Raw genomic sequence first — 25,720 nt, 5'->3', positions numbered from 1 at the left:
TAGAGCTGTGCAATATGGGAGTAATTCCACAAAAGATGGGAATCTATTCTATATGGACACTTGGACATCAAAATGTCCTTATAGAATACTAATGTAAACCTGGTATTGATATGTCTATATTTAGGTGTCCCCTATTTTCTTTAACTGTAGTGAAAAAAAAAGACTTTAAGCTTATTTTAAATGCTGCTCAATCAAATATTTTGCTCTCAAATTTATCGTAATCCTTATTTAAATTCTAAAGAAATTTCTTCCCAGGTGATGCAAGGGTAAATGTCAGAGGTCTTCACTGCAAGGTTCACGAGCCAATGGCGGCCCGAGACTTTCTAGGCAGCCCACAGGATCCAACACTTCTCCTTCCCTGCAGCTGCTCTTTCGCTCGTCAGGGTGCCAGCAGTGGGCCAGAAGCTTTCCCTCTGCTACTGCTTCCTGTCCCCATATAGGCAGGAAGCAGTAGCAGAGAGAAAGTTTCTGGGCTGTTGAAGGCAGCATGTTTACCTCACTCGTGCTGCCAGTGGCCTGAAGAGTTCAAGAGCAGCTGCCAGGAAGGAGAAGGGTGAGGAATCATAGAAAGATGTTGGACCGTGGCAATGGAGAGGGGAAAAAGAGATACGCCAGATCTCTGAGGAAGGAAGGGGAAGAGAATGGGAGGACAGGGTTCGGTGCTCGGGCTGCTGTTATTTAATATATTCATAAATGATCTAGAAACAGGGATGAAGTGTGAGATAATAAAATTTGCAGATGACACCAAACTATTTAAGGGAGCTCGGACTAAAGAGGACTGTGAGGAATTGCAAAGAAACTTGAACAAACTAGGGGAATGGGCGACAAAATGGCAAATGAAGTTCAACGTTGAGAAATGTAAAGTATTGCATGTGGGAAGCAGAAACCCAAGGTACAACTATACGATGGGAGGGATGTTATTGAATGAGAGTACTGAATGGGGGTAATGGTGGACAGGTCAATGAAGCCGACGGCACAGTGCGCAGCGGCTGCTAAGAGAGCGAATAGAATGCTAGGTATAATCAAGAAGGGGTATTACAACCAGGACGAAAGAAGTTATCCTGCCGCTGTATCGGGCGATGGTGTGCCCACACCTGGAATACTGCGTCCAGTTTTGGTCGCCATACCTTAAGAAGGATATGGCGTTACTCGAGTGAGTTCAGAGAAGAGCCACACGCCTGATAAAAGGGATGGAAAACCTTTCATACGCTGAGAGATTGGAGAAACTGGGTCTCTTTTCCATGGAGAAGAGGAGACTTAGAGGGGATATGATAGAGATTTATAAGATCATGAGGGGCATAGAGAGAGTACAGAGGGAGAGATTCTTCAAACTTTCAAAAAATAAAAGAACAAGAGGGCATTCGGAAAAGTTGAAAGGAGACAGATTCAATACAAATGCCAGGAAGTTCTTCTTTACCCAACGTGTGGTAGACACTTGGAATGCGCTTCCAGAGGACGTTATAGGGCAGAATACAGTACTGGGATTTAAGAGAGGATTGGACATTTTCCTGCTGGAAAAGGGAATAGAAGGGTATAAATAGAGGATTACTGCTCAGGTACTGGACCTGTTGGGCTGCCGCATGAGTGGACTGCTGGGCAAGATGGACCTCAGGTCTGACCCAGCAGAGGCATTGCTTATGTTCAGAGATGCCAGACCATGGTAGGCAGGAAGGAAGGAGAGAAGAGGAGATACCAGACCACAAGAAGGGAGAAAGGGAAAGAGAGAAATATCAGACTACTGGAGGGTGAGGGAAGGAGAGAGAGGTGCCAGACCAGGGAAGGGAAGGAGGAGAGAGATAGATTCAAGACTAAGGTAGGGGGGAAGAAGGAAGGGAAGGAGAGCAGAGAGATACCCAAACATAAGAAGGGAGAAGGGAAGGAGAGAGAGATTCCAGACCATGGAAGGGATGAGGAGAGGAGGGAAGGAAAGGAGAAATACTAGACCACAAGATGGGGAAAGGGAAGGAGAGAGATATCGGACTACTGGAGGGGGGAAGAAAGGAGAGAGAGAAGCCAGGCTATGGAAGGTACTCGCAAGGATGGGAAGATGAGTTACCGCGGGGATGAGGTAATTTTGTCCCCGTGTCATTCTCTACTTGGATGGTTACTGCGGATGGGCAGACTAGATGGGCTATTTGGCCTTTATCTGCCATCATGTTTCTATGTTTGTTTTTTTACTTCAGGAGAAGTTTGATGGAGAGGATAACTTGACCAATGTTTAAAGAGGTGTCTCAGTATGAATCCTATGAAATAGTATGGGCTTTGAGGGCTTTGAAGTCTTTATTCCTCTATTATTTGGTAGTTGAGTACTTTCTTTGTTTAACAGCTTCTCATCACTGGGGATTAGTAGAGCAAAACTGCTTTTGGTGTTAGAAGTATTATTACATGTTTTGCTGCCTTTTTTTGTGGATAGTATCTGTGATTTCAATTATTTATTCAATTTTCTATACTGTTCTCTCAGGGGAGCTCAGAACAGTTTACATGAATGTATTCAGGTACTCAAGCATTTTTCTCTTTGTGTCCTGGTGGGACACACAATCTATCTAATGTACCTGGGGCAATGGAGGGGGTTAAGTGACTTACTCAGGGTCACAAGGAGTAGTGTGAAGTTTGAACCCACAACCTCAGGGTGCTGAGGCTGTACCTTTAACCACTGCACCACACTCTTCCCTTATCCCAATATTTGACTGGACAAATGTAACACTGGGGTATGCTAGGGGAGAAAAGTTCCTAGATGGTATCAAGGACTGCTTTATGGAACAGCTGGTTAAGGAACCAACAAGAGGGGGGAGCAATTCTAGATCTAGTTCTAAGTGGACTACATGACCTAATGTAAGAAGTAACAACAGGGGCCACGTGACAACAGTAATCATAATATGATAAGATTTGATTTAATAATGGGTATAAGTATACATAGGAAATCCAATATGCTAGTATTTTACTTTCAAAAAGAAAACTAGAATACATTAGTGTACCACCCGAGATTCCAGGTATGTCGCAAGACACCAGAGAGGAGAAGAGGCACCATCGCCAGCTGACTGCCTACAGAACGTGCCTCTTGTGGTGACAGGCACATCCTGTAGGCAGTCAGCCTGCGTCAGCGCCTTACCTTCTCTCTGTGCCTCTTCCCTTCCAGCATCGCATCCCTCACCGGCGGCTCAGGGCCTTGTCTGGATGGCCTTCGTGCATACGCAGACATTGACGTGATGTAATGTAATGTAATTTATTTCTTATATACCGCTAAACTCCGTTAGGATTCTAAGCGGTTTACAGAAAATAGACAATAGTATGCATTAAAATTATAAGTAATATAGATTTATAGAGAAAATATACATTAAAGGATACAATAAAAATAAGATAAATAAATAAAGATAAATAAATAAAGAATGATGATGTCCACTCACTTACGGATGCCCTTGAGCTACGGCCACCACGTGTAGTATGCCTTGGCTTCGCAAAATTTGTGAGACACTGCTATAATAAAATGCTGGAAATAATTTTTTAAAAAACCACTTAGAGGAGCAGCTTCAAAGATCAAAAATGTATTAAAAAAATGGCAGATGGAAAACTAAATCGCAGCTGGGCCCTTTTACTAAGGGCACTAGCTGTTTTAGCGCACGCTAACGCGTCCATAGACTATAACGCACGCGTTAGCATTTAGCGCGTGCTAAACGGCTAGTGCGGTGAAGGAGACTATCATGATACCTTGAAAACCTCTGCTCATTATGCAGCGGCCAATCCAAGTCCCAAGTACCTAGCAAGATCCCAAAGGAGTAAAACAGATTTTATGCTGCTTATCCCAGATATAAGCAGTAGATTTTCCCAAGTCCATCTTAATAATGGCTTATGGGACTTTTCTTATGGGAATGTGTCCAAACTTTCTTTTTAAACTCTGCGTTGTTAACTGCTTTCACCACATTCCCTGGCAACGAATTCCAGAGTTTAATTACACATTGAGGGCTCCTTTTACGAAGGTGCGCTGGGGTTTTTAGCGCACGCACTGGATTATCGCGCGCTAGCTGAAAATCGGCTGCCTGCTCAAAAGGAAGCGGTAGTGGCTAGCGCGCAGAAATTTAGCATGCGCTATTCCGCGCGTTAAGGCCCTAGCGTACCTTCGTAAAAGGAGCCCTGAGGGAAGAAATGTGCTTTTTTCCAATTTGTTTTAAATGTAAACATAGAAACATAGAAGATGACGGCAGAAAAGGGCTACAGCCCATCAAGTCTGCCCACTCTGCTTACCCACCCCCTGTCTATGCCCTAATGACCCAATTTCCTTATCTTGACCCTCGTAGGGATCCCACATGGGTATCCCATTTATTCTTAAAGTCTGGCACGCTGTCTGCCTCGATCACCTGCACTGGAAGCTTGTTCCAATGATCAACACTCTCTCCTCCTCTCCCTATTGGCTAAGGCTCTTAACATTTGCATCTCCTCTTCCTATAGGCTAAGGCTCTTTACACCTGCATTGTGATGTCATAGAACTTTCTGATTATAGAAACATAGAAACATGATGGCAGATAAAGGCCAAATGACCCATCATTGAAACATAGAAACGTAGAAGATGACGGCAGAAAAGGGCTACAGCCCATCAAGTCTGCCCACTCTGCTTACCCACCCCCTGTCTATGCCCTAATGACCCAATTTCCTTATCTTGACCCTCATAGGGATCCCACATGGGTATCCCATTTATTCTTAAAGTCTGGCACGCTGTCTGCCTCGATCACCTGCACTGGAAGCTTGTTCCAATGATCAACAAGCTTCCAGTGCAGGTGATCAAGGCAGACAGTGTACTACTTAGTAGTTTCATTGCATGACGCCTAGTCCTTGTATGTTTGTAAAGAGTAAACAAGCAATTTACATCTACCCATTCCTCTCCACTCCACTCAGTATATTATAGACCTCTATGATATCTCCACTCAGCTGTCCATTCTCCAAGCTAAACAGCTCTAGCCTCTCATAGGAAAGTCACCCTGTCCCCTTTATCATTTTCATCACTCTTCTCTATACTTTTTCTTAGTCTGCTACATCTTTTTGAGATGCAGTAACCAGAATTACACACAATAGTGAAGGTGTAATTGCACCATGAAATGATACAAGGGCATTATAATAACATCAGTTTTGTTTTTTTCATGACTTTCCTAATAATTCCTAACATTCTATTTGCTCTCTCAGCTGCCGTTGCACAATGAGCAGAGTTTTAATGTATCATCAATGACGACACCTAAATCCTTTTCCTTGATGGTCTGTGTGATGTCTGGATGTGAGGGAAAGAATGCAGATGGAGCAGCTGAGCCGCTCATAATGGAGCACTTTGAGGAGGGGGCTATAGAAAGTTCCAGCTTCAATTCTCATAGCGAGGCAGAAATAATGTTCGAGAGCGCAAAGGCTTTGAACAGCCGGCACACCATGGGGTCTTCCCCTTGGTCCAGGGCCACTACCGCTTCTTGACTGCTGTTCTCAAAGAGAACAAACTCTGCCAGAGAAACTACATCCTGGGACTATAGTGGCTTGGTATCAGACTTTCCATCCTCCCAGTCTATGTCTGACTGAATCTCTTAGTCCAGCTCTGTATCCTTATCTGGTCAGGGAGCATGCTGAGGGGAGATCTCCTGTACCACCTCCTCCATTGCGATGAGCTCAGATGCTGAGGACCCTCAGCAGTTCAAATAGACATTCCATATAAGGCCCACTAAATCCAGGGTGAAGCCTTCTCCTGGGGATCTCGGGGACTTTGGCAGCGAGCCCCTGCTGGTCCTCCTGAGCTCCGTGACCACCACACATCTGTGCTTGGCCAATATACCTTCAAAGGGCTCCAGAAAGGATCTCTTCCCTTGGGAATTCACTTCCTCCAGATCCCCAGTCCTAGAGGATTCAGAGGAGGCTGAGCCCAAGGCTCCTATCCCTACCCCATATGCTCCATCACATGAGGGACATGGACACTCCTCAGTCAACCATCCAACACAAACTTGGCTTAATATAGGGGTAGGAAGGCTGAGATGTCCATCCCTGTTTATTTTAAGTAAAATTGAGGGGTTTTGAGTCGATGGAGGCTTTAGAAAAAAAGACTGTTTAAAATCCAAGATGGCTGCTGCTAGGAAAATCACTCCACAAACGGCCCGTGGGGACTACCCTGAAGTACAAAAATTGCAGGAAAAGGGGTTGAAGAAGTGGGGGACCTTGGTTCTGGCTCCATAAACCTTTATATTTCAGTTTTTGAGACCCCAACCCCCCCCCCCCCCATTTTCCCCATAGGCTAGTACTGTGCCATGTGCTTGCCTGCTTCAGCTTAGGAGTACAGCTGGGATAAATGGAAAAGAACGCTGCTTCACAGGTTCACCAGACAAACTTGGTCTTCGGCCTGACAGTCAGACTGAGGTCAGACTGAGCCTCCACTCATGAAAAACCTCACAATGTGAAAGGGGGCCACGCAGCCAGCTCACTATTAATCCCAGCCAATCTGGGAAGGAGCCAAACAGTCTGCTCTCAAACTCCTGATAAATCATGGATGCGAGTAGCAATGCAGGGGATGGCCCCTGAGCTAAAAAAAAAATACAACACAGGCTTCCTAACTAGGTGTCTCCAAGGGCTGATCTTGCTGGCAGCAGACTTCTGCAGCAGAAGTCTGTGTTTTCTCCCAGGAAGAGGTCCCAACAAATGGGAACCTCTGGGCACCAAGCCTCTGACTAAACACTTAGAAAAATTACTCAAAAATAATAAAACCGCAGAGCAAAAACATTTCTGAGCAACTTGCTTGTAGAAAGAAAAAAAAACTGAGGGTGCAGGAGCAACTCCCTGGGAAGAAGGCAGAGTTCAAAAGATGATTGACAGCATTCTGCAAGCAACTTGTGGGTTTAGATGCATAACCCTAGTGTTCAGGACCACTAAACATATTGCACTAGAAATCTAGTTATAAATAGTATCAGAGTTCTTCCTTACCAGAGAGAAGGTCGATGTGTAATAGACAGCAGTGATATCCCAGAATCTTTTGCAGCTTGAAAGATCTTTCCTTCAACATCAATACTTACTGCACTGGTACACTCATCCAGTAATGCATATTTTGGCCTTTAAAGATAAAATAAAACAGGTTATCTAGTTGTTGTTTTACTATAGTCTGCTTGTGAACTGCCTCTTCTCCCCTCCCCCCAGTCTTTTATAATCAAATGCCACATGTGAGAATGTCTGCCTGCTATCCCCAGATAGCACCTGTTATGGTAAGTAACTGCACTTTATTGCTGCAAAACGTCCAAGGAAAGCAATAAAAACATACCTCTTCACCTAACTCCCCCGCCCATGACTGATAGATTACAAAGAAATGTACATCGATACAAGATCCTCGGTAAGTGTTACATTATGATAAAAACTTGTATTGAAAAATCTTGCACTGTAACAATGACAAATTTAACCTATAAACTGTATATTATGGATATTAGTATTAGATCCCTAGTATGTGTCCAGTTAGAAAAAAACTTGTATCAGAAAAAAAAAACAAACTTGTGCTGTAACTATGGCAAATTATAAACACTGTACATTAAGAGGGACATAATCAAAACTTCAAAACGTCCAAAAACCTGCATAAGTCAGCATTTGGGCATCCTAATAGCAGAGACGTCCAAGTGCAGACAATCAAAACAAAATTTATGGATGTTCAGCAGCACTTCTAAGCTGCTATGCATCCAGAGCTCAAAGGGGTGGTGTTAGGAGCTGTGTTATGGGCGGGAATTAGCCGAGCTTCCACCTGGACATCCTGAAGCAATAAAGCACAGTTACTTACCGTAACAGGTGTTATCCAGGGACAGCAGGCAGCTATTCTCACTCATCACTCATATGTGAGAATAGGCTGCCTGCTTGTCCTGGGATAATCAAAGCTTTTCCAGGGCAAAAGTTTGATCATGTGTTGCCATTGTTGAGGAAGCTACATTGGCTTCCTTTTCGATTGAGAGTTCAGTTCAAATGTGCCTGCATAGTTTTTAAAAAACTTACATGGACTCTTTGTTCCCTTGATTTCTTTATCTTTAAATACTATGAGATCTTCAGGCAGCAGAACAATTCATATGTATAAGCTCTCTTTTCCTTCTATAAAAGGAATAAAGTTCACCAGCAAAATCTCTCATTCCTTTTCATATTTACTAACTGCCACAAGGACTGTCAAAAATCTCAACGACAGCAGAACTAAATTTCCTTTCAGTATTCAAATGCTCAAAATTTAACAGTTTCACACTGTCTGACTTAAAAAGATTTCTTCAAAACATGAACACAAAAGCTTCTAAGCTCGATTTGCTCCCTCTGAAAATTCTTATCCATTTTTTTGTCAGTCTTTGGACCTATAATTCATAAAATAATCACTATGGGGCTCATAATCGAAAGATAAAAACATCCAAAAACCGGCCTAAGTTGGCACTTGGACAAACATTTACTAAATACGTCCAAGTGCCGATAATAAAACCGGGTTTTGGACGTATTTCTAAATGACCTAGGCCTACATAGTGCCGCTGAACGACCAAAGCTAAACAGGGCGTTTCGGGACGAGTGTCGAGGGCGGGAATTGGGAGGGACGTGGGCTGGCTTAGACTTAGTCGTACAGCATGTATAACCAAAAGTTATGCAGCCCACGATCGACAAAAACCCACCTAAAGTCACCAGGTAAGCACTGCAAACACATAAAACAGACCCCCACACACTACCCTAGTGATCACTGAGCCCCCCACCCCTATAAAAATATTAATCACACCTTTAAAATTCAGTCTCCAGACCATCATCACCTGGCCGCCTGGCATAGGAAAGCCTAGTTGTCCAGCACAAAGGCGGCTTAAGTCATCTTGGGGATGGGTTAGGGACCCATAGAGAGGAGGACCCATGCCCATAAGCCCCTGTAATCACTGCATTGATACTTAAACATGTGCACTCCCCTATACACCCCCAAAACCCTTTTGTACTGGCATATAGTGGCTCCTACAGCCATAAGGGCTATTAGGATGGTAGATAAATAGGTCTAGGGGATTTTGGAGGTGGTTTGGGGGTCTCACCGTGACCAATAAGCGAGCTGTAGTGAGGAGAAGACATGGCACCCTTTTTGTGAAGTTCACAGCAGTGCCCTGTAAGGTACCCCACTATTTAGGTGCCATGTCTGGGTGTTCAATCCATCACTTTACAGACCCCTCCCATGTCCAACAGGGCTTGTTCTAGGCATTTTTGACTTGGACGAAAATATAGTATAAAGATGGATGATTTAGTGACTTGGACGATCAGATCGGCAGGACGTATAGTTAGACGATTTTCGAAAGAAAAAAAATTTGGGACGTATTTTTCGAAAATGTGTCATAGGCTGTTTTTTTTTACTTTGGACGACTTGTGACTTAGATGACAACAGACTTAGACGTCCCTTTCGATTATGCCCTTCTACCAGTTTAAATAAAGGCACTGTTCCAAAACAATGGAAAAAAATTGATCATCCGACCTATCATTAAAGACCACTCGTCTTCTCTTACTGATGAAGCAAATTTTCATCCTCTTGCTAATCTACCATTTCTGGTAAAATTAACCGAAAAGGCTGCTTTTTACCAAATCACAAACTTCATTGAAAAAACACAGGTGTTACATCCTAATCAGACGGGTTTCAGAACAAATCATGCTACAGAACACTCAATGATAGGTTTAACGACAAGTATACTCTACTACTTGGATCATCACAAATCAGTTATACTCACTTCCCTTGATCTTTCAGCAGCTTTCGATACAGTTGGCCACTCTCTACTGCTAGCCAGATTGGCCTCTATTGGAATTTCTGATACAGTCCTAAACTGGTTTCATTCATATCTTGCAGATCGAGAATCTAAGATTATTTTTAATGGCACATCTTCTGATTTTGCCCCAAATACTTATGGTATTCTGCAGGGCTCAATCCTCTCACCCCTCCTTTTCAACATTTTCCTCTCACCACTTCTGATGCTAGGTCAATCAATTGGTTTAACAATGTATGCATATGCAGACGACATATAAATTCTGTACCCAATAGATACCAAGAGCCTAAATAATATATTTGAATTGAATTCAAAATTAGAACAAATTAGTTGTTGGTTAAGAGACAATATACTGGCCATCAATCTCAATAAAAACAAAATAATGTTAATTCCTTGGAAGGATGGCCTTATACAAAAAAGTCCATTTATTATCGATAACTCTACTACCCAATCTGTCAGTTCAGTTAAAATTCTAGGCGTCATTCTAGATTACAAATTAACCTATCATGATCAGATCAGCTCTACCGTCAAAAACTGCTTCTTTAAATTAAAAATGATTAGATCTTTAGCAAAAGTTTTGCATTCAACATCCCTCAATATATTAATACATTCCCTGGTCATTTCAAAATTGGATTATTGCAATTCTTTATACAATAATTTGCCCCAAAAAGAAATACGACGTTTACAAATTATTCAGAACCCAGCGATAAAAGTCATCACTAATTCAAAAAAGTTTGATCATGTCACACCCCTCCTAAAAAATGCTCACTGGCTGCCAATTCCACATAGGATAACCTACAAACTAGCGCTTCTGACATTTAAAATCCGTCAAACTCATCAACCTATCTTTCTTGATAGACTGCTGTTGCCTTATGCTCTTTCACGAACACTTAGGGCTCCTTTTACAAAGGTGCGTTAGGGCCTTAACGCGTGGAATAGCGTGTGCTAAATTGTCGCACGCGCTAGACCTTAATGCCAGCAATGAGCTGGTGTTAGTTCTAGAAGAGTAGCGCGGGTTTAGCGCGCACTAAAATCCTGCGTGCGCTAATAACGCTAGCACACCTTAGTAAAAGGAGCCCTTAGATCAGCGGAACACAATCTTTTAACAATTCCATTGTTGAAAATCTTAAATACGAGAAGAGTGGAAATTTTCTCCATTACAGCCTCACAAACTTAGAATCGACTTCAGTCTTTTTTAAGAGAAGAAAGACAGCTAGATAAATTCAAAATTGTTCTTAAAACATTTCTGTTTAATGATGCTTTTCAGAATTAAGTTCTGAAATTGTTGCTATTATCCATTAACTGAGATACATAGATGAACTCTTTAAAATACCAGAAACTAGCCTTATAAGGCTAAAATTCTCCCTCCCTTAATGTGTTTACCCTGAATGTTTCTTTGCTTTTAAAAAATTGTAATTCTCCCCATTTTCTCCTGATGTCTCTTGTAAGTCAGTATTAACATTAGTACTGTTTATATGTCTTCTTTGTTAATATCATTTTTTAATGTAAATCGCTTAGAAATTATATAAGCGTTTTATCAAATTTTTAATAAAACTTGGAATGAACTACCTTTTCATATAAGATCTTGTCTATCTCTTCAGATTTTTCGTAAAACCTTAAAAACTACATTGTTCCATCGCTTATTAGGTAATAGTTCCAATGAGTGTTAACGGATTCTTTTAGTAATCTAATTACGTAAACCGAATTGAGCTCTTAATTTTAAGAGATGATTCGGTATATAAGTCTAAGATTTAGAATAGATTTTACGCGCTTGACCAAAGTAAAACAGGTCTAAGTGCCCCAAAGGTGACCAAACTGACAAGATGAACTCTGGAGGGTTTAAGTCATAAACCCCTCTTACTCTCCCAGTGGTCACAACCCCCTCCCACCAACCAAAGATGGGGGAAAAAAACAGCACATTGAGGGCTTGCTGTCAGCTGATCGTGGCAGAGGAATCCCCATTAGTTGAGCCAGTTTTGGGGATGTTTGCTGGCTCAGCTGATGGGGATTCCCCTTGCCAGGATCAGCTGAGCTGCAGAGCCCTACACCCCTCCTCCTGATATCCCTGGAACCCCCCCCCCCACACACACACACACACATCTCCCAGACCTATTTTGAGCCAATCAGGGCTTTAGGCCCTTCCCACTGCATCTCAAGATGCATTGGGAGGGGGAAGGCCTGTCATTCTCAGCAAGTGGCCCTGCAGACCGGAGGGAGTGGGCTTCCCTCCTGCTGATTTGTCTTTGCAAGGTATGTGGGGTCCAGGGATGTTGGGGGGTTGTCAAGGAGGGTCTGGAGATGTCGTGGGGGGGGGGTGTTTGGGGATGTCAAAGGTCCATAAATGATGGGGGATGTAGGGGAAAGGCCGGGGTGGGTGGGGGGAATTCAAGGGGATGTCGGGGGAGGGGCATAGGGCTCTGCGGCTCAGTTAATCCTAGCAGGGGGAATCCCCATCAGCTGAGCCAGCAAGAATCCTCGAAATTGGCTCAGCTGATGGGGATTCCTCTGCCATGATCAGACAAGGTAGTTGAGTACGTCTAGAAAATTTTGTTTTTTTGCATTTTTCATGTGGACATTTTTATTTTTGAAAATGGCCCCAAAATATAGATGTCCTAAGGACCAAAACATCTACATAGACGTCTGGCTATTTTGAAAATGGACATTTTTCTGTGCTGGATTTCTGGACATTTTTTCCAAAATGTCCAAATTTGACTTAGATGTCCTATCGAAAACACCCCTCCACATATGTTAACCTGTAACCCATCCTGAGCTCTTTGGGGAGGACGGGATAGTTTCAAGTTTATTTAAAAAAAATTTAAGCCACTTAATCAGATTTCTAAGCAGTGTACAATATAAAAATTACATAAAAAAATATTTAAAAGTTGGAAAATCAATGTAATAATTTGCAAGCTGTCTCTGTATCAGCTGTTAAAGATTCAACTGTTATACATTCTAAAATTGAATCTATGGAGAATATGAATAGAGTGAAAAATCTACGCTTGGTCAATTTTCCAGTAACTCATTTGTTATCACCTGAGATTTTATTAAGGTAATTTTTTAAAGAGGTACTGGGATTGGCCAATGCGGAGAATTTTCCAATAAATAATTATTATTATATTCCCTTTAAAAAACTTGAATCTGCCCAGGGGGAGGACCATCTGGTCACACCAGAGGTAAACTTGACTGAGTTTTTGGAAGACACACAGGATGTGATCCAGACTAGGTCCACCCTGGTGATAACATGCATGAGCGAGATGGATAAGATGTTGATTATGAGACTTTATTTTAAAAATAGGTTGACAAAATTTTGTGGGGATTTGGTCAGGATCTTTCCGGATGTATCCAGAACTACACAATTGAGGAGGAAAGAATTTTTGAAATTGAAGGATAGAGTACTGGCACTGGATGCATCCTTTTATTTGAAATTTCCCTGTAAATGTATGATCAAACTATTAGATACTGAATATTCTTTTTGGGATCCAATACAATTACAACAATTCTTAATTGCAAGAGAAAAGAAATAGAAATGAGATTTGTTTCACTTTACTTAGAATATGAGGAGAATTAATATAAGTATCCTAGATTAAGGAATGAATCAACGTTCATAATTATGAACCAAGAATAACCATTCTTTATATTTCCTGAATTTTATTTTATTAGAAATAGCAAGATATACTCTCCATTTATGTGGACTTGAAAGGAACTCTGTATGTATGATTTGATTATGTATTATTTTATTTTATGTGATATCCTTTTTTCTTTTGAACTGTTGGATATTGTAAAGTATTCAAAATTATAAATAAATTAAAAAAATATATATATTTAAAAGTTAGGGATATTAAACAATACCAAAATGGATTAGTAAGACGCATAATAAGCCGTATGGATTAACTTCAAACAGTAGGGAAGAGAGGAGAGAACTACAATTGTGAGAAAAAGAGCACAATAAAAGGGAAAAAAACAATAGGCTAGGGTAAAAAGCGAATTAAAATAAATGTTTTTTCATACTTAGATCTTTTCTGTTTGCGCTTATGATGATGAGGTGACGGTGGCAGTCTGAAGAGCTGATGTAGCTGCTCCCCTCCCCTGTGTATGGTTGTTGAAGGGTTATTAATAGAGTTTGGCAAGCTAGAAGATTAGTACTTTGTCCTCTCAGCCGGTACTGGGCGCTGATGAAAATAAGCCGAATGTGACTGAAGAAAAGGGGTGTAGCCAGCATTGGATTTGTAAGGGGACCTAGGGGTGGACTCAGGGGAAAAACACATTTCTTTTTCCCCACCATCACCACTGTTGCCATCGTCCTTACCTTTGCTGAGGGGGGGATGCACAATACTCGCCAGCCAATGAGATCTGCTGCCGGAACTGTCCCAGCGCTGCCTCAGCAGAGAAGTCAGTGGCCTCCCTTCCTGGCATCACCACTGGCACTCCTCATGCATGCTCAGTTTGGCACAAGGAGTGCCAAAGCCGGCATCTGGAAGAGAGGCTGCAGATTTCTTCCCTACCGAGGCAATATTGGGGCACTTCCAGCAACGTATTTCATCAGCTGGCAGAGATTGGGCATTCCCACCAGCCAGTCAAATGGCACTTTAGTTGTGAAGAGGGCCTGAGTCAAAAGAGTAGGGGGAGGGAAGTCTCCTCTGTGGGAAGCCTCCCTTGTGGGGGCACCCGAACCACAAGGCTGTGCCACTGCAGAGGAGATCTTGTAATAAGTCTGCTAACAGAGACTGAGATCATATCCCAGAAGTGTAGAATAAGAGCTCAGGACTGGGAAAAAAAAAGGTGCTGGGGACAGGAAAGTTGTTCCAAAATAACAAAAAGATCCCATTGTTCAAAGCATACGGTGTATAAAAGGGGAGGAAAAGGATCTCGGAAACCTCAGCTAAGTCTGACAAGGTTCCACGTTTCATTCATTGATCCTGAAAAAGCTCCCCCTTCCTTTTTTATTCTATTTCTTTTATATTTATTATGATTCTTTCCTCCTTTTAATATCATTTTTTATAAAATCTTCTCCTCTGAGTCTTCTCTTAAAACTATGTTCATTTGAATTACTGTTCAATGTATCGTCAAAATTTACTTATCTCAAATGTTGCAGGCAGTTATTCACTGCAACTGAAAAGCAGCCTGGTTTTGCTCTAGAAGCCAGATACATAGAAACATAGAAAGATGACGGCAGAAAAGGGCTACAGCCCATCAAGTCTGCCCACTCTACTGACCCACCCCCTTAAGTCTATACCCTAGTGATCCTATTCCTTATCTTCATCTTCGTAGGGATCCCACGTAGGTATCCCATTTATTCTTAAAGTCTGGGACGCTGCTGGCCTCCATCACCTTGACTGGAAGCATGAAATTTCTCTCCCCTGAGTTTGAGCGGATGCCCTCTTGTGGCTGAGGGTCCTTTGAGAAAGAAAATATCATCTTCCACCTCGACACGTCTTGTGATGTACTTAAATGTCTCAATCATGTCTCCCCTCTCCCTACGTTCTTCGAGAGTGTAGAGCTGCAATTTGTTCAGTCTTTCTTCGTATGAGAGACCCCTAAGCCCCGAGACCATCCTGGTGGCCATCCGCTGAACCGATTCAATTCTGAGCACATCTTTACGGTACTCAGAATTGAATCGGTTCAGCGGATGGCCACCAGGATGGTCTCGGGACTCAGGGGTCTCTACATTGATCTGTGAAAGCTGATGTTGGATTTGGGGTTTCACCTGATTGCCGAGTACCTGTTTTTTTTTTGTTGTTGTTGTGAATTACCTTAGACTAAAACTAAGGGCTCCTTTAACAAAGCCGCGCTAGCGGTTTTAATGCACGCACCAGATTAGCGTGCGCTATAGCGCACACTAGCCGGAAATCTACCGCCTGCTCCAAAGGAGGCAGTAGCGGCTAGCGTGTGCGGCAATTTAACGGGCACTATTCCACGCATTGAGGCCCTAGCGCGGCTTTGTAAAAGGAGCCCTAAGAAAACTTCAACTATTACTGATCTCTGTGTTATAACCCAAGCTTAAGGAGAAGTTGCTGATATATTGGACCCTTTCAAAGAAGATAATCTGTATATTTACATCTGTTTTGTGTTGTTGTTTTGTTTTTAAATAAACTTTAACTTAGAGCCTGAAAGAGAGCATTTCAGCACACTCAAATTAAGAACCTGACACATACTTACTTGTGATAAAACATTCGTGCCATTCCCATCCTCTGCTTTTCACCTCCAGACAAAACATCCTTCCAGTCCAAAACAACATCCCACCCTTCCAAAGGTTACAAAAAAAATATCACATATGAGTTAACAGCCATTTAGAAACACCGCATGTTTATATTCACTCTAAAAATGGACATACTGTACAAGGAACCCCGCCCCCCCCCCCCTCAAATCAAAGAGGAGCGCAAGTGTTCACTCAAACGTAATCGAGATACGGATATGGAGAGTAAACCATTTAATTCAACATGTATAGAAAATTATTAAACACATATAAAGGACCTTGGCTGTGACTCGGCCATGTACAAAAAAATGATCTGGTGGACCGCTGCATTTGAGAACGTGTGGAACAAATACTAACAAAGAAACACTGACTGAGGAAACGACAACGTGAAAACAGCTGAGTCACCATCGGGTGTATTAAGCTAAGTGCTCCTTTCAGTCTTTTCTGCTCTTTTTTTAAACACACATAATAGCTGCCCTTTCTTGGCACGCAGAATAGAAAAAAATACGCACAATAGCTGCTCTTTTTTGGTACGCAGAATAGAAAAAATAAAGTTAAAATGAAATTTAAAAAATGGCACAAAAATACAGATATATTTTTATAGGAGCAATGATGAAACACACTACCCCAAATAGAAAACTAGTGTCTGGGTGTATGAGGTCCTTTTTATATGTTTAATAATTCTCTGTACATGTTGGATTAAATGGTTTACTCTCCATTTTGGTGCATACTGTACAAGGGCCATTTCTTACCTTCAAAAACAAATACAGATTGACTTAATTGTATATCAAACTGTACTGAATTTAACCATAGACATGAACATACTACTGTAAAAATGAATTTGAAGGGCCACTGGCTAATGGATGTGTCCAAAACAAATCATCATCTTTGTAACCTTACATTGAACGGATAGGAAAATGCAATATTTATGACATGCCTGAAAAGAAATAATTTGAAAGTCCACCTATTGAAAACTATAATACAGCTGATCTCTGGGGAACAACAGCATATTATGATTGTTGCACTTGTCTGGGTTTCACCGCATCTGGGTAGGTAGAGACGACATTTCAGTCATCATGCTGTGGCATTCTTCAGGGTATACTGTGATATCTGCAGTTTATCTTTGTATATAGTGGGTCCTCCACATTAATGACAACATTCAGTACCAGGAACAGTATTATACCCAAACAGAAGGCATAGTAATGGGCTTCCCTCTCTCCCTAGTGGTAGCCAATATATTCATGGAATCTCTCAAATCTGCCCTACTAGAGAGTGCCAAGCTCAAACTCAAATTGTGGATCCGCTATGTAGATGACACTTTCATCATTTGACCCCATGGATAGATAAACTTCTGTGAATTTCTAAACCATCTCAATAGTGGTCATCCCAACATGAAATTCATCATGGAGACTGAGACCCATGGATGCCTTCCCTTTCTGGATGTAATGATCAGAAAGCAGACAGGGGTACACCGTATAATGAAAACCCACCATACCAACTGTTATCTGCATGCAGAGTCCCATCAGCACCCAGCCATACAAAAGAGATCCTAAATCAGTGGTTCTTAACCTGGGTTCGACCGAACCCCAGGGGTTCGGTGAGTCAGTCTCGCGGGTTTCGCGGAGGTCAAAACACACCTCTGATTCATATAGCGCTTCAGTCAAGTTCAATCATCTATCAGTTATTCAGTGATTTTGATCAAGACTGATCGTGTACTCGGTTTCTTGATCTATCAATCTGTAACTAACGCCTTATATACATCAATCAATTCCTGATCAAAATTTGTGATTTAACTGATAGATGATTGAACGTGACCGAAGCGCTTATGATTCGTGATGATACGCCCCGCTTGTCCATAATTGGCTGCAGGTGATCACGCAACATCGCTTGGCCTATCTGTGCTGCAGGGGATTTGATGCGCACAGTAGTCGAATTGTAACTGTTGTGATGGTACGTCGTGTGATACCTATCTTAATATTTTAATCCCTCTGAGAGGCAACAGCAGAAGTCACACTGATTTGCAGTAAATTTCATTATTATGTTATTATTATTCGAAATATAGGAGAACTTTTTTGTTTTCAAAATTGATATTATTTTTCCCTATGTTTTGAATTTGTAAAAATCATATTTTATTTTTCCAATAAAGAAGGGTTCAGTATCTCCAACAAGTGGGGTTCAGTATCTCCAACAAGGTTAAGAACCACTGTCCTAAATACTCTAGTGAATGGAGCATTAAGTGTTTGTAACCTGGACAATCTTCAGAAAGTAAAGGACACCCTACGGGACTCTTTTTTTTTTTTGCTAATAGCTACAGCAGAAGGGTTCTTTCTGAAGCCCTAAAACTTCTGAACAACTCAACCAGTGAAATCAACAACCACCAACAACCATTAGATGACAACGCCATGACACAGCAAAAACTGGTAGTGCTCCCCTATGTCCAAGGAGTGACAGATCACATAGGAAAACTGCTAAAGAAGAATAACATCAAAACAGCCTTCAGTGCACCACAAAATCTTGCATTCACACTCACACACGTGAAAGACCACTTACTTCTACTCCAAACCCCTGGAGTGTATGAAATTCCATGCAGTTGTAGCCAATTATACATTGGTAAAACCGGACACACTATAGAAAAAAGGCTGCAAGAGCACAAGGGACACCACAAGCTATACAACACGTAAAAATCAGCTATAGCTCTTCATGCCAAGGCGATTGCTCATACGATTAGATATAAGGACACAAAAGTCTTAAAGATAGAAAATTGTTGGTAGCCGAGAAGAATCAAAGAGGCAATAGAGATAGGAAGAACCCCAATAACTTCAATGGAGACAAAGGGCTCTTTCTAAACAAAGCACGGCAACCACTCATCAAAAAGAAATTTAGCGCAAAAAGTATTGAGGCCGAGGACAAATGCCATCTTTCCACATCTCAAAGTTTTAGAACAGGACCTCAGAAAATCCTCCCCCCAAGTCAGAACTGACCCAATTAATTTCCAGCCTCATTGCTGCTAGAATTTAAAATTGTGTGACCAATAGACTTTCCCACATAAAAATTCAAAATTGTGGCCAAAGGACTTTCCCCACTAAAATTCAAATTCATGACCAACAGACTTTCCTGCCTCAATCACCTCAAGCCCCAATCAGTTTTGAGGTCCTGCTATTATATAAAGATAAACGGCAGACTTCACTGCATATCCTGAAGAAAGTCACAGCATGATGGCTGAAACGTTTCAGGACTCAAGGATCTCCCGTATGAGGAAAGGCTGGGTAAGTTGCAGCTATACTCACTCGAGGAGCGTAGAGAGAGGGGAGATATGATTGAGACGTACAAATATCTTACGGGCCCTATTGAGGTAGAAGAGGATATCTTTTTTTCTCAAAGGACCTACGGCGACAAGAGGTCATCCGTTGAAACTCAAGGGTGGGAGATTTCATGGTGACACCAGGAAGTACTTCTTCACCGAGAGGGTGGTTGATCATTGGAATAGTCTTCCACTGCAGATAATTCAGGCCAGCAACACGCTGGACTTCAAGAGAAAATGGGATAAGCATATGGGATCACTTCAGGGAAGAATTTAGGGGGTGGGTCATTAGAGTGGGCAGACTTGTTGGGACGTGGCCCTTTTCTGCCGTCATCATCTATGTTTCTATGTTTCTACCTACTCAGACGTGGTGAGACCTAGACATGTGCAACAAACATGATGTGAGCTGTGGAAGCCTAAAAGAACAAACAGCATATTATCACTCTAATAAAGGCTGTGGTAAGTATTAATGCGGGCTTACTGCAGCTTAAAATAGTGCACTGTGAGGTATGTTGAAGTGTCCTGTGGTAAGTGGCACATATGCGTGTGCTACTTACTCACAAGAAACTATTTTTTAGCTGAGGAGGCATGTCTGGGGCAGAGAGTGGCTATTTCTACACTAATCAGTTAGCTTAGCTGTACTACTTTGTGCTAACTGATTAGCGCAGGATTAGTATGTGAGCCCTTACCACCTACAAAATAGGTTAGGGGGCTCATAATCGAAAGAGAAAAACGTCCAAAAACCAGCCTAAGTTGGCACTTGGATGAACATTGTCAAAATACGTCCAAGTGCCGATAATGAAAACAGATTTTGGACATATTTCTAAACGACCTAGGCCTTCATAGTGCCGCTGAATGACCAAAGCTAAACGGGGTGTTTCAAGAGGAGTGTCGAGGGCGGGAGTTGGGCGGGACGTGGGCCAGCTTAGACTTAGTCGTACAGCATGTATAACCGAAAGTTATACAGCCCAGGATCGACGGAACTTAGACGTTGTGACTTAGACCATTTAAAACATGGTCTAAGTCACAAAAACCCACCTAAAGTCACCAGATAAGCACTGCAAACACATAATAAAGACCCACACACACTATCCCAGTGATCACCGACCCCCCCAACCCCAAACAAATCGTAATCACACCTTTAAAATTCAGCCTCCAGACCATCATCACCTGGCAGCCTGGCATAGGAAAGCCTAGTCGTCTAGCACAGAGGCGGCTTAAGCCATCTTGGGGGTGGGTTACGGACCCATGGAGAGGAGGACCCATGCCCATAAGCCCCTGTAATCACTGCATTGATACTTAAACATGTATACTCCCCTATACACCCCCAAAACCCTTTTGTACTGGTATATAAGTGGCTCCTGCAGCCATAAGGGCTATTGGTAGATAAGTGGGTCTAGGGGATTCTGGAGGTGGTTTGGGACGCTCACCATGACCTATAAGGGAGCTGTAGTGAGGAGAAGACATGGCACCCTTTTTGTGAAGTTCACAGCAGAACCCTGTAAGGTACCCCGCTGTTTAGATGCTATGTCTGGGTGTTCAGACCAACAGGGCTTGTTCTAGGTGTTTTTGACTTGGACAAAAAGTTGGATGAAAATGTGGTATAAAGATGGACGATTTAGCGACTTGGACGATCAGATCGGCAGGACGTATAGTTAGACGATTTTCTAAACAAAAAAAATTTTGGATGTATTTTTCGAAAATGTGTCCTAGGCTGTTTTTTACTTTGGACGACTTGCGACTTAGAACGAAAATGGACTTAGATGTTCCTTTCGATTATGCCCCTCCACGGTAAAGGCTCACACACACAAATTTTTGTTAATAACCTTATGCTAATGGCAGCATTAGCACATGGCCACTAAATTGGAATATAGAAAATTGGCCTCTTTCCATCCTCTGCAAAAGTGGTCTTTGTGCATGGGAAAGACCTGTGTAAGGGCGTAAGACCACTTTTTGCCACAGCTTTGTTAAAGGACCTCTAAGAGCTTAGACTATCTCTCATTATTAAAGGCCTTAAGAGGCAACAGATTTTACAAAGGTGCGCTAGCGGTTTTATCGCGCGCACCGGATTAGTGCGTGCTAGCCAAAAATCTACCACCTGCTCAAAAGGAGGCGGTAATGGCTAGCGTACGCTATTTAACATGCACTATTCCACGCGTTAAGCCCCTAGCGCACCTTCGTAAAAGGAGCCCTAAATGTTAAACTTGTGTGATTAATTTTTTTAATAAATAAATAGACCACTATTTATGCTGGAAGGCCACAAAGTAGTAAATAGAGATTGTCAGTAAGAAAACATAAAGAAAAACACATGCACAATTGAGCAAAATAGGATTACCGTATTTTCACGCATATAACGCGCGCGTTATACACGATTTTTCAAACCGAGTATAACCATGCGCGTTATATGCGTGAGCACGTTGTACAAATTTTTTTTACATAGTTCCCCCCGACGTCTGATTCATCACCCCAAAGGACCGCTCACACCCCCACCCCGAAGGACCGCTCGCACCCCCCAGCCTCCCCCCCGCATGGAGAAGCTGCCTACCGTTGTTTCCCGATGCCAGTGAGCCCTGCTGCTTCCTCTGCCGGTGGTCCCGCCCCTTCTCTGAGCCCTGCACTGCGCTGCTTCCTCTGCCGGCAGTCCCGCCCTTTCTCTGACATCAGACAAGGGGCGGGACCGCGGCAGAGGAAGCAGCGCAGTGCAGGGCTCAGAGAAGGGGCGGGACCGCCAGCAGAGGAAGCAGCAGGACTCACTGGCATCGGGAAACAACGGTAGACAGCTTTTCCGTGCGGGGGGGGGAGAGGCTGAGGAGGTGCGAACGGTCCTTCGGGGTGGGGGGTGCAAGCGGTCCTTCTGGGTGATGAATCGGACGTCGGGGGGGGGCATCAGGCTTTCAGGGTGGGGACAGGACTTCAAGGGGGGACAGGACTTCAAGGGGGGACAAGACTTCAACGGGCAGGGCTGGAAAGTGAGAGTCGGGACGAGAGGAGACTCGGGGCAGGGCTGGAAAGTGAGAATCGGGACCAGAGGAGACTCGGGGCAGGGCTGGAAAGGAGAGTCGGGGCGGTGACAGGAGAGTCAGGGCGGCGACAGGAGAGTCGAGGCGGCAAGCAGCATGTGCGGTATACGCGTGTGCGCGCTATATAAAATTTTTTTTACATATATTTCGGTTTGCCGCGCGCTATACCCGTGTGCGCGTTATATGCGTGAGAATATGTTAGATTGCATTGATGCCGAGATGTATTTATTTATTTTAAAAAATATTTATTATTCATATCGATCCACAGTTCTAGACAAGATACAACTGTGCGCATATAATTGTAACATAAAGACAAAACAACACAGCATAAAACACAAGTCTTTCCATTTTCAGTATAATAATCAACACCCTATTGCAGTGTGCTATTTCTGGATTAAATGCTTATGGTAAGAAGTCACACTTTTAATCTCATGCCAAGCTGATATCATCTGCCAAACTATTTTTCATTATTTCTTTTTATACATACATATTCTTTTTTCTCCTTCCATTGCATCACCAACAATACAACTGATATATGCCAAGAATGTAAATTAAACTGACACATCTGAAATATGGAGAGCTCACATGAATTAGAAGTGGTATTTAGGCAGAGGGCCAGGCATATTTCATCAGGTATTGATTGAGAAACCACTCTTTGCTGCAGGAATTATTGATGCACTCTTTTAAGAGAAATATTACTCCTGGGGAAATTCTGCACAATTGCACATTGCAGAATGTAACTTATGATGTGCAGAATTTAGTTCAAACCGGGGAAGGGGGAGCCATGGTTCAAATACAGTTGCTGCCATGGCCTTCCTGAATCGGGCAGCTCTTCCAGAATGCTGTCAGCATGGAACTGAAGTCCCCTACTGTTCTCTTGAGGCTTTGAACATAGCATAGGATCTCGAGGACTATGCTGATCACACATTGCAAGAGCTGCAGGAAAGCTGCAGTACTGTCTGCATTTGAACCACAGAGAGCAATGTCATCCAACAGCAATAGTGCTGGAAGAGATGGAGTTTGGAGAGAGATGCTGAGAAAGGTACTTACCGGGGGACAAAGGGGCTAAAGAAAAATGGGAGAGAAGGCAGTGGATAAACAGGGCATATATGGTGAGGGAGATGTTGGAGGAAGCAAGGGGTTGGCAGGAAGATTTGGGACAACAGATAATGTATGGAAGTGGAAATGGAAATGAGGAGTAGCAGATTAGGGAGGAAGAGCTGGGGACAACATAGGTAAAGGAGATATGTGGAAGGGGAGATGAGCTGGAGGAGACAAGACAGCTGGTGGGAAAAGCAGAGGCCAATAGAGTGTGTGGAAGGAGAAATAAGGTGGTGGAGATTGCTGGGAACAACAGAGGATAAAGGGATGTTTGGAAGCCCAGACCAAAGCATGGCAACTGCCCATCCAAAAGAAATTCAGTGTAAAAAGGACTGCGGCCGAAGACAAACGCCTTCTCCCTCCATCTATAAGTTTCCACCCCATCTTGGTTTGTCTGTCAGAATTCTAAAAATGTGACTATAGACTTCCCCGCCAGAATTTAAAATTGGGTTCAACGGACATTCCTGCCAAAATTCAAATTCATGATCAACAGACCTCCCTGTTCTCCATCAGGTCAGTGAACCCACTATATATAAAGACAAACTGCAGATCTCACAGCATACCCTGAAGAAAGCCACAGCATGATGGATGAAATGTCAGTTCTACCTACCCAGACACGGCGAGACCCGGAAACAGCAACAACCATGACGCCAGCCGCGGAAGTCAAAGAGAACAGCACCAAAGACCTCCAGGGACTGGGACAATCAAGGTGTTTATTGTTGGACCCAACACAGGCTGTGTTTTGGTGTGAAATGCCTGCATCAGGGGACATCCAATGAAATAAAAAACTAACCCTCCCCAAAAACAAAAAAAAAATCTCACTGAAACACCCGAGCTGATAGAAGACAGATTAAATGATTGTGCATAAGTGCCCTTATAGAAAAGGCTCCCTTCCCCCATTATTAGGGTGTCTCACTGGTGGCACCCTGTTTATAGAATTGCCTCCTTTATGACAAAATAATATTGTAATAAATGTTTTTCTTGACTCTTACCTCCTTCCCTTTGCACTATGTGATTTAGATGGACAATGTGTAGAATGCATTCCAGATCCTGGTCTTGATACCCTTTCTCATGCATCTCTTCCACAGAGTCTGGATAAATGACTTGATCTCTCAGTGTTCCAATGGACATATAGGGCCTTTAAACCAACAAAATATTAAGGTTGATAACTTTGCAAACAGGTTTTTTTTTCTTATCATATTATATAACTGCTTTTCTACAATCTATGATTCTTTCAGAACCACATATTAAAAACCATACCTCTAAAATTAATATTTGTGGATGCAATCTGATAAAGTAACATTGGGGCATTCTTATAAACTACCAATCGCAGTAAGTAGCACTTATTTTGCTGGTGGGTGTGTATGGGGAAGAGTTTGGGCTGAGTTAGCATATAGATTATGACATATCTTAATCTATGTGTGTACATGCACAAAATACACACCTTCATTTACAGAAGTTTTGGAGCAGGTATGAGTGTACCTGTGGAGGGACATTTTCGATAGGATGTTTAAGTCTTGAGTTTAGACGTTTTGGTAAAGACATTCAAAAATCCAGTAGAGAAAATGCCCATTTTTGAAAGCACTTGATCTTTTTTTTCGAAAATGATCTATCTACATATTTTGGCCTTTAGTGCATCTATCTTTTTTGGTTATTTTCAAATATGAAAACATCCAAGCAAAAACCACAAAAAAACAAGCTATTGGGACATACAAGAAGCCAGCATTCTTAGCAAATTGGTCACACAGACATCTAAGCAGAGCAGAAGGGCACTCTAGGGGGGTACTGCAGTGAATGTCACGTAAAAAGTCCCAGGTACAGATCTCACTGTAACCTGCTTATATGGTAAGCCCTCCAAAACCCAGCCAAAAATCAGCCCCTCTGCTCTGCTGAAATGTATTTGTGTGGCCATCTGAAGCTGTAATACAGGCTGGAAGGTGCTGTTTCTTTCATATCTTTGGGGTGGGTGGGAGGGGGTCAGTGACCACTGAAGGAGGCCATGTCTTAATCCCTCCAGTGGTCATTTGGTCAGTTTGGGAACCTTTTTGGCCCTTATTCATTTTTTAAAAAGGTCTAGCGGGGGGCGTGGCTTAGCGTGCACACAAAATGGTCGTGTGATCGCAGCGCTCCTCTTACCTGGACAACCGTTGAATAAATAAAGATTTCCTTTTAAACTGTTTTCGGCTGAAAACATCGGAGAGGACAGCGGGAGCATGGCGAGCACCCGATAGAGTAAGAGTGAAACCGGAGGGGCTGTGAAAAGGCAGAAGCAGGATCAAATTACCCCGAATAAGGTTCCGCTTCCTGCTGATGTATCAGAGGAGTTAAGCAAAGCTGAAGTTATGGGGGAACTGAGGCAAATCAAACA

General features: G+C 42.6%; 1 protein-coding gene across 1 annotated transcript in view; it reads right to left on the bottom strand.

Annotated features, from left to right (window-relative positions):
- The window catches only part of ABCD2 (ATP binding cassette subfamily D member 2), a 91,803-nt gene that overhangs the window by 2,862 nt on the left and 63,221 nt on the right, over positions 1-25,720 (bottom strand). Inside the window, exons 7-9 of the mRNA XM_033959419.1 lie at positions 24,345-24,490; positions 15,894-15,978; positions 6,937-7,062 (exon numbers count right to left, since the gene is read on the bottom strand). Of these exons, the coding sequence (XP_033815310.1) occupies positions 6,937-7,062; positions 15,894-15,978; positions 24,345-24,490 (357 nt within the window). The remainder of the gene's footprint in view (positions 1-6,936; positions 7,063-15,893; positions 15,979-24,344; positions 24,491-25,720) is intronic.

This window comes from Geotrypetes seraphini, chromosome 9 (genome assembly GCF_902459505.1).
Source record: "Geotrypetes seraphini chromosome 9, aGeoSer1.1, whole genome shotgun sequence".
Classification (NCBI taxonomy): Eukaryota; Metazoa; Chordata; class Amphibia; order Gymnophiona; family Dermophiidae; genus Geotrypetes; species Geotrypetes seraphini.
This window is presented reverse-complemented; position numbering and strand designations above follow the sequence as displayed.